The sequence below is a fragment of the Elaeis guineensis genome, chromosome 1 (assembly GCF_000442705.2).
Source record: "Elaeis guineensis isolate ETL-2024a chromosome 1, EG11, whole genome shotgun sequence".
Lineage (NCBI taxonomy): Eukaryota > Viridiplantae > Streptophyta > Magnoliopsida > Arecales > Arecaceae > Elaeis > Elaeis guineensis.
Window position 1 is genome coordinate 92791115 of NC_025993.2, and position 15812 is coordinate 92806926.

Genomic DNA, 15812 nt, shown 5'->3' on the forward strand with positions numbered 1-15812 from the left:
TGAGATAGACAAAATACACCTCACGTCCCCATAAAATTTGTCATCATTGCTTTGTCCTTTCTCATTATCATCCTCGTACGTACTCAGAGACATGCTCCTCAACCTCAAAATCCTGGATGTCATCCTCAGTTGGTAGATTTTCAGTGTCATAATCTAATGTTAGAGTATGATGAGGATATCGGGTTGTGATATGACTCTTACCATGACAGTTATGGCACTCAATGTCAGAGATATTGTGACAGGGGTTGGTAACACTAGCATCTCTATCCTGATATGTTGAGGTCCTCTGAGCAAGACTATTACTTCTCCTAGAAACAACAGGACCAAAGAAAGTACTGTTAGTGACTCTAGATTGAGATGACTCTTCGGCTTGAGAAGTTGTGCACCTTTGAGTGGACATCTTGCGAAACTTCTCAATCTCTAAGGCCTTATGATAGGCCTCCTCAAGAAAATCAGGTAAATAGAGACTAACCTTTCTTTTAATTTCTAGCCTCAATCCAATGATAAATTGAGTGATCAATACCGATGGTTGCTTATCGATATCGCATCTAATGAGCAGCTCCTCAAACTTAAACAAGTATTCAGTCACATTAGAAGATATTTATCTAAGGATGAGCATTTGTTTCACCGATTGAGCCCTATAATACGTGAGGATGCACTTATCTCTCAATCTCTTATTCATTTCAACTCACGAGTCTGTAGGATCTTATCCTAGACACACTATGTTCATCTGCATTCCATGCCATTACCACTTAGTAGGGCCAACGAGCTTCATTTTGGCAAAGTGAGCTCACTGACTATCGATCATATCATACCATTTAAAGAAAACCTCTATGTCTGCTAACCAGTCTAAGATAAGAAGGTATTGGGATTTAGTTTGCCATCAAAATTAAGGGCCTCAACTTTTACCCTCTTAGTAATATAACTTAAATTATCAGGATAATATCCCTACTGGTTGTGGTGGTATCGAGGAGGGGAGTGCCTTTGCGGTCTCTCATGATTTCCATCCTGGTGCCTAGCATGGGAATGTCAAGACTTGGGGCAGACTCCTAGGTCATCCTCTAGATGAGAATCCTCCTTTTCTGTGTCCTAACTCGGGCGAGAGTCCTTTATGATAAGTAACTTGAGGGGGATTTGCAGTAGGGGCAAATCTCCTTCCAATGTGTGGTGCTTTAAACAATAGGAGTCCTAACATTGTGCAATGGAGGAATGGGAGTAGGTAGCAAGCTTGGGTTAGCAAGGGGCAAATCTCCTTCCAATGTGTGGTGCTCTAAGCAATAGGAGTCCTAATATTGTGCAATGGAGGAATGGGAGTAGGTAGCAAGCTTGGGTTAGCATCTGAAGTCTCTATGGGGTTATGCCTATTACTTGTGCTATCAACATGCTCAACATTCGAAACAACTAGAGAGTTACCCTCAAAGTGATGTTTATCTAAAGCAACTTATAATTGGGAAAATTGTTTAATCATTTCATCTGGAAATTGGTCCATGGATGTTTGGAATGTATCAACTTTATGTTCAAGGGTGTCGACCTACTTATCCAATGCATCCTGGGTGTCAGAGAGGTCTCGAATGGTCATAGCGATTTTAATCTCAATAATTTATGGTTTTAGAAGTTTGGGTAAAAAGATGATGCTGGTTTTGGGCTCAAATTGCAGCGAGCAATGATCCTCCAACTCCTATGTTGTTCTTGCAAAAAAATCACAAAATTAATGACTGCAATTATGTGAAGTGATGTGCGAGAAGAAATAATAATAATTAAATTTTTTTTAATGCAAGCAAATAGAATAAAGAAATTCTAAAAATATAAGTGGATATTGTGTAAGCAAGCAGGATTTTGAATAAAAGGAAAGGCAAATAGGCTTTAGTGGTTTACTTGGACCCTTTGCAATTTGCTAGTTTATTGATTAATATGGAATTAGTCACATATTTCAAGTATGGAGAAAGCGTACCTTGTGTCGGAGTTTCCAAGGACCTAAAGTGCATACTTACTTGAAAGAGATTGATGAAGCTGCATAATTTCTAGAATGGACAGCAAATAGATTCTCTGTTTTTTTTGACCGGGTCAAATTCGGATCTGGAGTCCTAAAGTGAGTTGGATTCACATCTAGTTGCGGGTACAGATTTGGACTTGAGTTCAGGTCAACCAAATTATAAGCTGACTCAATTGAGGGTTCATGGCTACTCGAGTGGTTCGAAGGTTAGAGGAGCAGCGGCAGCAGCAGTAGAGAGGGAAGAGAAAGTGGGCCTTCTGGGTGCGGCAAAGATTGAAGAATGGCGATGATGATGATAAATCGATGATCAATGATGGAGGCTTAGATTCTGAAAATCTTGCGAAATTGATGATGGCGATGGTGAGGGCTATCGATGATTTTGGTGGCGGTAAGGATTCTAGAGTTTTGTGGCAGCGATGGTGGCGAGTTGTTTATGTGATGCAAACAACGATTGTGGATTGCAGTTTTGCTTTGATACCAATTGATGCCGAACTAGAACAGAAGAAAAAGAGACAGATGGCAGAACAAAGGTAAGAGAAGAAATTAGGGATGAACAATCAGAGAAGTTAAGCAGGAAATTTTGTGAATTAATTCAATTCAATTAATCGAAAATCAGTGATGTCTTACAAGCCTGTATTTGTAGGCTTACAACTTTATAGTTGGTAAGTAGCAAAATTAAGCAACACGTCTTAGTAAAATAAGAAAATATCCAAAATAAATATAGAATCCTATAAATAAGAAAAATCAAATCAAATTAGCCAATTAAGAAAATTCTAATCAAATCAGGATTTCAAATCAAATCAACCAATTAAGAAAATCCTACTCAAATCAGGATTTGCGCCCACGCCTAGTGTTAACGCATAAAGGTGGCTTAGGATTTCCATCACCTCCCCACACTAGGGATGTGAAGATTGTTTTAATTCGTTGGAGCCACCTTGAACCATACTTGCAAAGGAAACAAGATGAGAAAGAAAGCAAAATGTGAAACTAAAGTATATAAGAAAGAAAATAAAGAAAAAGAGAGATAAGGGCAAACTCTTGTATTTTAAAATGGTTGACCTGAAGCTTTCCACTAGAAAAATAAAGAGATGAAAGGGGAAGAATTTGAGCATATCTCACCACCAAGGTTCGCCGTACAATTACCATCCTATTACAATGTTGGTATGCAGTTCAGTATAATACAAGATGGCATATTGAGTGTCAGTATAGTACGAGACACTGTATCGATATGAGACCGGTACAGTATAGTATGGGGTGCACCAAACCGGTTCATCCCGATACATCGTTCCATGCTCGCCATTATGACTTGTTGTATAAAAATAATTGGGTTATGCATCTTTGCCTATCCATGTAATAAAATATCAAAACGAGAGAGTAAATGAGAATCTTCACCTCTCAGATTTGTAGATCAATTTGAAATCTCCATGCATGTGGATTAACAAGCTCTCACATTTATAAAATGGAGAAAGAGCTAAATAATTAGTGAAAGAACATTTGAAGTAAGGTTTCATAAGCTACCATGGTACTACATGACACCCATGTGGTAGGGGGGTGCCTAGGTATGGGAGACGGGGAAGGAGGAGAGGCAAGGAGGAAACGGCAAGTGCAGGAGAAGGACTACAAGGAAAAGAGAAGGCATGTTTTGGAAGGATGAGGGTGAGGGAAGGAGACTAAGAAAGAGGAGGTATAGCAATGAGGAAAAGAAAAGAATGGGGAGAAAAATAGTCGTACGTTATTGTTGCCAGTTTTTGCTAAAGCTTAGCTACCATTCCACCAAGTTTCATCCTTCATCCATTGCCAATCGTCAAGGTTTTCTCCATTGCTCTCTTGGTTGTGGTTTGTTTCCTCATATCTCATTTAGGGATAGAAGATGAAGGTTTGAAGGCAAAATTATTATCAAAGTTCACTTCCTCACCCCATTCAAACCAAATTAGGACTATCTAACCCATATTTTTTACTCACCTATTGTACTGTGTAAGTAACAAATACAAGCTTCCAAGGCTTGTGCAAATGCTCAGGCAATTACAATGTAGCCTAGACATATGTTGGAGCTGGCCAAGCCTTATGTGGGGCAACCAAGAATCCTGCATGCCAAGGGGTGGCAATGATTCAAGACAGATTGGTCGATGTTTCCTAATAAAGTCATTTAGACTAAGCTGAATGTCGCACAAACCTAACTCAACCTACTAGTGAGCTAGACCTAGCAAACCCAAACTCAAGGGCAAAGCATAGGTTATGTTAGGGGGAACTGTCATGACTTGTATGGAAATGCACCATGAGACCTTGTAAAGCACTTTGTAGGCTCTTCCCTTTTGGTGATCTTTGGTGATTAGAGAAGCTAAAGAGACATGGAGAGTGGATGATGATGGAAATGAGATACATTGAGGGGTAAAAGTCTAGAGCTGGTTATCTGGTTGAGGAGATGTTGTAATAAACATGGCCTTTTTGCATGAGAAGAATCATGGATTGATTGCTACAATTGTCATTTAAAGATTCCTTTTTGTTGTTATGCACCTCAATAGATGTAGTAGGTTTTGATATGTGCACTTCTCTTGTTTCTATTGTTTTGAGGGAGGGGGAGTTTGAACTAGAAAGATGAGGGCATGCATATAAATGGGTGGATGACTGGGAAGGGGGAGAAATAAACGATGGAGATGTAAAGAGTGGATATGCATCCTATACTTTAGGAATTTGTCCTAACGGCAAAAGTAATACTAGAAATAATTTAGGTTATTTATATTTTTTTAATAAAAAGATTATTTAAAAATAGGAATGCATTGGGACGTGGATAAGGAACCGATGAAAGTGAGACTAACTTTGCCACTTTGGGAGGGTGAGATTGGAGAGTAAGACTGCAGAGGGGATTATGGCAACCAATTTGGACAAGGAGAAGCTTGTTTGGTGACCCATGCTTGTGGGAAGATGGGGCAAACTTTTGGATGAATAAGGGGATTGAGAGATTCGAGGTCTTCTCTAGCAAGACTATACATACATGCATACATAGATGAATACATACATACATTTATATGTTTGTGTGTTGGAGGGGGAGAATTGCTATGGCCCCTCTTTCTAACATGTAGTTTTGCCACTATTTGAACCAACTAGCAAGTTAGGCAAGTTGACTCTTGAACCAGCTAACAAGTTAGGTTAGTTGACCTAGACTTTACCTAAATGATAGGAGATAAAAAGGGGAAAAGGAAGATAGGAGAATAGAGAGGGAGGGAGAAGGGGTATTAGAGACCGGGCATCATCGGCAGTAAGGTGAGCTAGCAATGGAGCAGTCCTAGGATTGAGCAATTGATCATATGGGATGTGATGGATGCTAGAGGGCATAAGTTGAGAAGAGATGAGGCCTCCAAGGGGCTTGGTGATGGTTGGGTGAGGAGAAAAGGGGGAGGAGAAGCAAGAGGAGAAGAACAAATGAGCGGGGAGGGGAGGAGAGGTGGAAGAAGGGTGGGGAGACTAGCTATTAGAATCCAGGTTTGTATTTAGGATTCGGGTTGGATTTAGAATTCTATTAATGTGATGTTAATATCCATAAAATATGTTCTGTTGTTAAGCTATCATAAGGCAATAGGTTAGAATCCTATACCTCAGACTCTATTTATCTTGCCAACTAGTTACATGTGGTGCATTTATATCTCATCCATGGATCAGATTGTTTGAGTTAGGTTAAGTAACGAGGCTTTGTTACTTGGACGCTCGCATCTAGCTGCAAAAATCCATGTTGGACATGTATCCAAATCTGATATGTATCGAACACTGGGATGGTGTTACTTGTACACTTGCATCCAAATCCAAAAATTTGTCCAATACATATATAAGTCAGGTATATATCAGATACTTGGATACTCGTGAAGTGTTTCAGTAGCCACTTTAAAGATTAGAAGAGTTGAACTCTTCTAATGGGAGCTGAAGGTTTCCAACAATGAGTTGGTTCCTCTAATTTGATATTAGAAGTGAGTAGATGTTCTTTTTCAAGATTCGTTAAGGCTGTAGGTATTGAAATTTGAAACAACTTTACAAATTATTATTTTGCTAATATCCTTGAGTAAATTAGAAAGTTTGAATGAGAAACATGTATATTGAAAGATCTTAACAAACAATATCTTTTTAATATTTTTAATATTTAAAGAGATTAAAGATATAAATATATAAAAAATCTATATGTTATCTCTACATATCCCTATGTCTGTCTTTTTCTCTCTTGCCAAGTCAGGTAGTTGGATATGTGTCCAAATCTGATTCCCATATCTGAATCCATGCAACACTGCACTTGGACACTGATGAAGTTGTTTGGTAGCCACTTTTTAAGATTAGGGGAGACTTGAACTCTTTCAATAGTGACATTGATTCTTTGTTTTGACCTTAAGAGTGAGTGATTGTTCCTTTCATAGAGATTGAAATAACTTTAAAAACTATTATTTTTCTTATATCCTAAAGTTAATTGGAAAATTTGAATGAGAAATATGTATATTGAAAGATCTTAAACAATATCTATTTAATGGTTTAAATAATATTTAAAAGTATAAATATGTAACTTAGTTAAAATTACATTTTATCCCATGTATTCCATATCTCCCTTTTTCCCTCTGGCCGAGTCACACATTTGGATACACATCCAAATCTAATTCTTGTATTCGTGTCCATGCAACACTGTGAATAGGTCCAAGTCCATATTATGACTCCTGTGTACATTTATTTGGCCATGTAGACTGCTTTTCAAAAATATGTTTGAAATGTTCACTGGTTAGGATCCACAAAGAGAAAGTTGTATGAAAGCTTTTGTTACCCAAGATGATCTTTAGAAAAGAATGCATAGAACTGTCAAGAGAAGGCAAAAACTATTTTTCCATCCTTCTCCATCTTTCTTCTTCTTTGTCATCATAACTCTATCTCCCTATTTCATGTCTTTTGCTCTTCCTCTTTACTTCTCAAACATATTTTGAGGGGAGGTGTTTCAGAGATCATCATTTTTCCCCTTTGTGTATGGCTAAAAGGAAGTCTCTTTATTTTTTTTATCATTTACACCAAGTTCCTTTTTTAATTAAGAAATCAAAAGAAGGGGGCAATGATGTTTCCAACTTCATTGTCTCTTTTTTTCTATTTTTAGCTAAGGTTCATTGAACCGATACTAAAGGACATGGTGGCCAGTGACTTGTGCGGCACAACATAGGTTCCTACTGTGCCATTCTAGGGCATACTAACATAGGGAGAGCCGATGAGAGAGGGTGAGAGGGAGAGGGAGGGAGGGAGGAATGGAGGAAGCCGGAGGATTAAGGAAGAGAGAGAGAGAGAGATAGGGAGGGGGAGGGGGAGGGTGAGGGAAACCCTATCCCCAGCCCGAGTGAAAGAGAGAGAGGGAGGGATTTATCGGACCTTTGAATGCAGGTGCCGAGGATTGTGGACCATCGTGAGTGGTTGGGAGGGTGTCTGCAAGCCAAGAGGGCTCTCGAATATCTCAAGCCCTGAAGAGGGGGGGGGGGGTGGAATCACAAGCAGGCCATCTCAAATTAATAGTCCAAAACATCCCAATTCTTGACTAGTACAGTCGATTTGCCCCAAACTAGCGAATTTGGTATGGTTTGGTGAACCTTAAACTAAACAAAAATAGAGATAAATTAGAGTTATGCTTTTTAACTTCAGCTCTTCTTTTTATCAAATTTTATATGAGAGAAATGCTCCATCTCAATTTTTCTTTCCCTTCCAATCTGTTTAGAGAAAAGGTTGAAGTTCTTTTCACTTCCTTTATAAAATAAAAGTAGTCTATAAACTTTCCTCTTCTTTCCATATATTTCTTTAACACAAATGACAGTATGGACATTGTATTAGTTCTTTTGTTTTAATTAAATTTTCAGTTTACTCTTGTCATTTTGTTTACTATATGTTTGCATTTGTCTGTATGTGTGCTCTATTACTATAGTGTTTAATTGTGTGTGATGTATGATTACATGCATCATGCAATTAAAGCGGAAAATTAGTGTATATCTACACTAATTTGCTGAATATGGGTTAATTTCAACACTACTCAAAAAATCACAGGACAATTGATATTTGTTGAATTTTGGAGGGGAAACAAAAAGTCCATGCCAAGAAAGGTCTACCAAATGGGACCTCTCCTTGGTGCTTGTGCTGGAGAAATTTTGCAAGTTAACACACAAATTTGAGACTTCACTGTTGTTCTCAAAAGAAGGTGCCTTTATGCATCATTATAGCATTTTCTGTTAAATTAGTGAAACTGCATTTTCTCTAATCAAGCGATCTGTTGGCTAGCAAATAATTTTAGATTTTTTGACAATCAGTAAGACAAAAAGGAAACAAGTCAATTGGTATAAAGCATGGCCCTGAAAATAACTTTATCTACTTTAGATGTCATTTGCATTGTCATATTGCTTTTGGAAAGTGTCTGTGTGTTTGTATTATTTTAAACTCGTGCTGCTTGAACCACGGTCCGCTGATCAACATGACGACTATGGCCTGTGCTAATCTGGCAGAGGCCACAGCTCACTTAGTCTTTGCATAGTAGCTGATGCTCAACTTTGTGAATTCTAGATGATTGTATAATATAAAAAGGTTATCAACCGATGCAATTTTTTTTTAAAAAAAAAAAGCTAAAACAAACAACTGATTATAATCATGACATGTTTTACGGTATTTGATCATTATCAACTGATGCACAAAATTTTTTAATATTTTTAATGCACTAGCATAATTTCAATTATCATTAAACATCTCTTATTTTTTATACTTTCAAATATAATGTTGGTCATATGTTTCTTTTGGTGGGAACAGGATTCAAGTTATGGAGTTCCTGATATTGGATTATATGAAAAACTGGTTGAGTGATGAATATTTTGATACAAGTTAGTACCTTCTTTTCAACCTTGGTTGACTGTTCCTTTTGATGTTGTTTGAGCTCCAGATACGTCTACTATCAACTTGTTAGTTGGTTAACGGAAAAACTCACAGAATTTGTAAATGCTGATGTTATTATGAGAATTCACATTCTTTATCATAAATATTTGTATTGCGCTCTCATTATGTTTCCCCTATACATTGCAATCTTTCATGTTGCAAAGTCCATCTAATGTGTATGAATTTAACTGCTTTCTGTTATGTCCATTAGGCTATCAATTTAAAGCTTAGGGAAAATGGATTCTTTTTGACGGTTCTTACTTAAAATATAAGTGAGTTGCAAAATGGAGATGAAACTTGTAGTGAGGACCACCAAGCTCATCGGAACATATTATTATTATTACTATTAAAAAACTGTGGAAGGCTTTTCATTTTGTATACATGACTGTTGAGACTTAAGTCACTCCATATGTAACTGAAATTAGATTTAACCTGCTTCTAGGCCAATACTTTATCACCCTGCAAGCTTTGGGATGATTGTAGTAGCAAGGATGTCCTAAAAGAACATGTGGTACAAAACTGGATGTTGATATATATATATATATGCAAATATTCTTAGTATTTTTCAAAGTTGCTGACATAAAGTTAAAAATGCAGTTAGCATGCTTGCTGAGTCCTGTCCATTCCATCAATAGTTTGATAAAAGATAAAAATAAAGTCAAGACCTCTTGAAGTTATACAAAGTAGTAGTCTTTGGGTCATCAAGTAGGGTTTTAACTTTTGAGAGCACAGGTCCCAAGAGACATTGGCTTCATGCATTTATAGTCATTCAATCTGAAGTTTGTGAAGATCCAAACATGTTGACAGAAGTACACCAGACTTTTAAATGGAGGATAATTGTATGTTCCAATTAAAGTTTAAAACTTGTGGAGAACTTTTGGTTCTTTTAATCAATAGCCTCTCTAATGAGATCTCAAAGTTAGAAGAGTTCTTCATAGATAGAGAACTACTATAGCATCTCTCTAGGAACAGTTAATGCGTACTAGGTTATACTAAAGTTATGTATGTCAATCTCAGTCGCGCTATGAAGCAGTAAGTGGTAACACTCTGCCTGCGTCATATAATATGTGGATTTGAGACTGTTTGCTTGATATGGCCCTACCCTGTCTTGAGTGGTCAGATATTAATTTGTGTGGACCCCATTGCCATGTCTGTGTAACATCTGATACCCTTCAGTCCACAATACCTTTCAATCAAGTAAATACTCTCTTTTTTTCGCTTTGAAATTCATGTAGTTTTGTCCATTTAAAGTGCGTTAAAAAAAGTACACAATCATTTTCCTTAAATGATTAGGATATGAAATTGTTCATTAAATAAACATGTTCCAATTGGAAAATATGAGTATTCCCTATTACTTAGGTCGGAAAAACTAATCACAATAACTTGATAAACCTTCCTCATACCATTAGATTATATATATGTTTTTTTGTTCATGGTTCATAGATCTAAATGCGTTGCTAACAATCACTAGTTTTCGCTTATATACTCCGCTATATCATTTGCATTGTTTGCAAAGTCTCAACCGAGAAAACTATTTTTCTAAAATATCTCCAAAGTCTGAACTTCAATCTATGCATGCCTAGAGGGCCTACTTTTTCTTTGTTCTCCATAATCTAATCTCCTGTCAAGTAAAAGTAATTCTTACTTAATTTTATCAAGTACAAATGCTCCTCTAAAAGAACATCTCATATAACATTCATATTGATGTTTTCTGAAACTCTGCATCCAGTTTCTTATTGTTGCAAGTGAAATCAAAATATATCTATCACCTTTATGGCATATACTGGAAGCATCAGCTTTCCGTATTCTTCAAGTTTGCTTGTGCTTGCCAGCTACTGAAAATTCTAGATCGAGAGCACTACAATACTGTTAAGAAAGAATCTTATGCTATAATTGGTAATGTTAGTACTTTTGAGGTCATTATTGCTTCGCGTAGGATCATGAGGTCGGTTTCTGCCAACTTCTAGGATAGCATCTTCTTTCTTTCTGACATTATTCAATTAATATATTGCATCTACTTTAGGTCAGCATCTGTTTCATGATCGATTTATCTCTTTTAATTTGTTCTATAGGTGTGGTCATCTCTTTTTTAAGTTTCCATATGGTAATCGAAGCTCTAAGTAATTAATGCAACTGAGAAAGCATTTCGTTTATGTTCCTATGGAATTTACTTGTTTGCTACTTGCATTCACTTAAGAATATGTTTAGGTGTCTGACTTGGTTGGAATTAAATTATCATCAGTTCTACCAGGTTCTATGTTGCATAGTTAATGTACCTTGCATGGCATCATTTCGAAAGTAAGATTTATATGCTGTCATGCAGAGCTTTTTGAAGAATGGGTGAGATCTGTTCTTCTAGCACGCAAGAACTTGGAACTCTTGGAATGCAGGAATGGGCTATATATGCTGTACGCAGAACGAATCATTGGGGAATTAGCAAAGCAGGTGGGCCCACTTGCATGTCAAGGGAAGCTTGAGTTAGGCATTCTTTCGAACCTTTTCTGCTGATGGTCTTTCATTGTTGCCTGTTCATTCTTTCAAGTTCAGTCACTATTTTTTTATATAAAAAATATTCGCATTCATCAGTACGATGGAATCGAATGATCTTATCTGATGGCAATAGGCTATTCGCATTCACTAATGGAGTTTCCTTTTCAACAAATTTATTCTTTAGTACAAGATGCTTTTACAAATTTATATAACATGATAAAAGCCTCATATGTGTCATCATATGAATTTATTTATGACATCCGAATATGATTGCTGTTCTGCTTCTATGTCAAACTTAAGACAAAAGTTGCTGGTCAAGAGCTTTCCTCACCAATACTCATGTCATTTCCTTGCCTAAATTCTTCTATTCAACTCTTGTAGCTGTCAAAGCATCCTATGGTGAAGATTTTTTTCTCTTCAGCCTATTTCTCCTTGTCCATGTCATTTCTGATGACGGAGTTAAAAAATTATGTGCATTCGGTGCTTGCGTGAAGGGTTCATTTTAAAATGGCTCTTGGTGATCATGTGGCTTGTTAGCTGACTGGTGGTTGCCGACTGTTGGATTAGGACACTGTTGACACAAGCTGTAGTCTCACATGCACAAAGGCATCATTCAGCTTCATTTCTTAGTTCCTCGGGGGAAAAAAAATTTCTTAGCTCCTAAAGTGTAGTCAACCGAACTGTCTGAATTAAGCATTGCCCTTGACTGGTATTGTGGACAATCTCAGTATTAGAGGGGAAGAACTTCTGATAGACCCTATGTATTAGTTATTCTGAATGAAACTAGACCAACCAGTTTTGAACTGGTTTCTGTCGCCATTGTCAACCCATATGCCATAATCTGTCTAAAAGAGTAGCTGCATCTTGTTTTGGTTCTGGAACTGCTATGCTGAAAGTCTACACTTCCATATTCCTGAAGTTCTTGTTCTCCTGCATTTAGAGTTTGTGTTGTGTTAGTTCGAAAGGAAGGAAATAGACCATGCAATATACTTCAGCATTAGAGGATGGAAGAATGGTCTATAGTATTTTGCGATTTCATAAAATGCAATATCATTGTTCACATGCTTGGTTTTCAACCAATGCGTTTTCTTGTGTGTTTTTATGGTTGCTAGGTTTTTTGCGTTTGAAGAGATACGTCACTTCATGCAGGTGCATCTAGATGGTATAGCATTAAACCTCTATATATTCTCGGATTTATTTCAACTAAGATGCTCTCGATTTTAATATGAGCTTGTACGTGGCGTCTGGCATTCCAAGTGGTAAAGAATTCCTGGTCCCCAAAGCATTCTTAGTTGTTCCCCAAGCGTGCAAAAAGAGAGCTCCTCTCGTGCTTTTTTGGTAGCTGTGGTCTCTTTTCAGTTCGCCCTATTGACAAAGGATGCCGGTTTCAATTCATTTTGCTTTTCCTTTCAATGGAAACAATTGATTGTTCCGACCACGCATACCAGATCACGCGCACTTGGTTTTATTTTAGAACACCTAAAACACAACATATTTATTTGCACCACAGAGGTCATGTGGGCCTAGAATCCTGGCCCCTCCAGCTATGAGAAAAGCAAAGGTGGCAATCGTCTTCGCAGCCATCTGCTTATAGCTTTCTGCCCAGAAAGCCTATAAATCCCCTGGCTTCTAAAATCTTTTCAGAACAAAAGTGCTAGCTGGTCAGTTTCGCAGATGAAGACTGGTCATCTCCCATATCTTCTCCTCATCCTTTTCCTCAAACCAATTTGGAGTGGGGCTAATGAAAGCACCAGTAGTGAGATTGCTGGAGTTCACCAATCACCGGAACTCTCACTGGGCCAACATCTTCAAGGTTAGGATCCTAAACTAATATGATTTTAGTTGCCACAGTGACCTGGTTTGTTCATGAAGCAGTTCACTGAAAACTTCCTTTTGACGCATCCTCCAATAGTTTACAAGTTCTGAAAGAAATCATCTCTTCTTCGAGGTTTTCCTAGGCCTAAATGCCACCGTAAAGCTGAATGACAGTGAAAGCATGAAAGGAGAGAGCAAGGACTTGGATCCTATGCATAGGGTGATTCACCCGAAGAAAGGTGGTGCCGCAGGCAAAGGTGGTGGCAGAAGTGTTGGTGGCGGCGGTGCACAAGCTGCCCGTGAGCCAGGCTTGCGACGTAATGATGCACCTTCTATCCTATGGTTTGGTGTTTCCTTCACACAAATCATCTTTCATGAGCTTCTTGTTTCTGTTCTATTTTTCTGAGTTGGGACTTGAGAGAGAGTTTGCATGTGTACCATCTAGAGTGAGTATGGTTCTCAAATTATTGGCGTGGTATTGTTAAGAAATAAAATTATTGTTTGAAGTCATCAGATCTCTTGCACCTGGCATGGTGCCTTTGATTTTCAGGCAAGAATCTTCGGGGCTTTCTTTAACACGAGGCAACTGGTTAATTCATAAGTTATTAAAATTTCGAGCTTAGATCACTGAAAACTCCTCCATGAGTTTCTAATATGAACAATGTTAGCATATTAAGCAAACTGTGGGAGGAGCTCCATTCCATCTTCTACTATGAATAGCCCACAACTGTTTGTCAGGACCATTATCGAGCTTGGAGGGTCAAAGGGAATGGATCTTTCACATACACTAGGGAAAAAATGAATATAAAACAATGCTATTAATCAGTTCATATCTGTTACCAAAAAAAAAAAAAAACAGTTCATATCAAGTGATTGAGAGCTAACGCTTTTTCATCGGAGCCAACTAAAGATCTTGACTGTTAGTCTATTCCTATAGGAATTCAATCCAAAAAAAAAAAAAAAAGTAAGAGAGAAATTTAATGAGATCAACAATATCATGGATGGAAATCGCATGAAGTTAAATATCTCGTACGTCAACCTGGCGGTGCATTCTCCCATTCTAAAGCTGGCATTAGTTTGATTGTTACAGCTTATATAATCAAGACACAGTTAGCACAGCACAAACTCTTGCCATCATGTTTAGCTGAAGGAGTCTCAAAAGCTTATTCAGAAGGTGATGTAAACATTGTCGCATATTTTTTTCTAAGATTAAGGTATGGGGAGATTCCCTCCACCAATTTATTAAAAGACATTAAATGATGTAAGGCTTGCAATCTGCATATAGTTGCAGTGTTACAGGATCACAAGGAATTTGCCTAAGTTGTTGAGCTGCAAATCAGGGCTAGCAACATCCTTTACTGAACACAAGTGGCCACAAGAACTGAATAACCTGATAGCTCTCATCAGATAGATACGCATGATGATTGCTTTTCAGGTGATACACTGCCATTTCATTCTTTCAACACCTGCCAACAAACTGCAAGGATTACCTGGTCCCAAGCTTTTCTCTAATTCTTCTTCACCTATTCTTTCTCCACTTGATCTACAGTGACAGCCACGTCGAGGGCCTCCCCTTATTGATGGTCCAAATATTCTTCACAAACGAATAGTGGATAAAGAGGTGATTGTTCTAGGTCTCAACTTTCATCTGCAAGTTTTCTCCTGGTACACAGACGTCTCCACTTTGGCACATACACCATTGCGGTTGTGGAAGCCTCTTTTCATGGGTATTAGCAAATAAAAGTAACCGGTGCACCTAAAGCTAACAATAATTATGTTTACACCTTTGCAAGATGGTCTTATGTCATCTAAGTTATGCAGGTTGGCATCACCAATCCATTCCATAACTTAATGCTAGTGATTTGGTGAATACAAATCTAAATTGTATGAAACCCTAATTTTTGGTTAGTGCTATCGACCTGGATTCAAGCCCCTGCCCTCACCTGACTTATGGTCGAGAGGGGAGGTTCACGAAAAGGAATATTTGGGATGGTACTTTATTCCACATTCTTTATCATCTTTTTTTTCAGTGAAAAAAAAGAGAGGATCCTTTAAGAAATGAAAACCAAATGGCATTTAAAATGGGCTGTAGTGTTCCTTCCACAAGAAGAAGAAGGAGAAGAAGAAGAAGAAGAAGAAGAAGAAGAGGAGCTTTACCCTTTTTGGTTGGTCAGCTATATTATATATTTCATGTATAAATATATCCACAAATTTTGTTACGCTCTAAATCCGAGACATAACACGGTCGTGCTATCGAAGTATGGAGCCCATAAAAACATGAAGCCAATCAATCATAATTAATTAAAATCTATCAAAAATAAATTATAATAAAAGATTCAATTTCATTATTTATCAAGTAAATAAATCAATATTGATTCAGAATATTCAAATCCAAAATTAAATATCAAATCTATGTCTCAAATTCATCAATAGTTCATTACAAGTCTATAATCATCCTATAAGCTAAAATTCAGCTGTAAAATCTTCAAACCCGTTAATACAGACCCTCAAGCCTAAATCAATATGTTGAAAATTGTGTTCCAAAATCAATCATCAGCCTATTAACGGTTGAGCTTATCATTATAATTGTATATGAATT

The 15812-nt window shown here is 37.4% G+C and overlaps 1 protein-coding gene across 8 annotated transcripts in view; it reads left to right on the forward strand.

Annotated features, from left to right (window-relative positions):
* The window catches only part of LOC105032008 (protein MULTIPOLAR SPINDLE 1), a 29294-nt gene extending 15571 nt beyond the window's left edge, over positions 1-13723 (forward strand). For 3 of the 8 annotated variants that reach the window (XM_010906323.3, XM_029260868.2, XM_029260869.2), the window contains 4 exons: positions 8786-8856; positions 11232-11353; positions 13043-13211; positions 13357-13723. In XM_010906323.3, the coding sequence (XP_010904625.1) occupies positions 8786-8856; positions 11232-11353; positions 13043-13211; positions 13357-13619 (625 nt within the window). In that variant the 3' untranslated portion in view covers positions 13620-13723. Of the gene's footprint in view, positions 1-8785; positions 8857-11231; positions 11354-11779; positions 12494-12547; positions 12684-12908; positions 13212-13310 lie in introns of those variants that run through there. The other 5 variants (XM_073256476.1, XM_029260870.2, XM_073256488.1 and 2 more) reach the window with 5 other exon arrangements.
* Positions 13724-15812: the final 2089 nt, after the last annotated feature.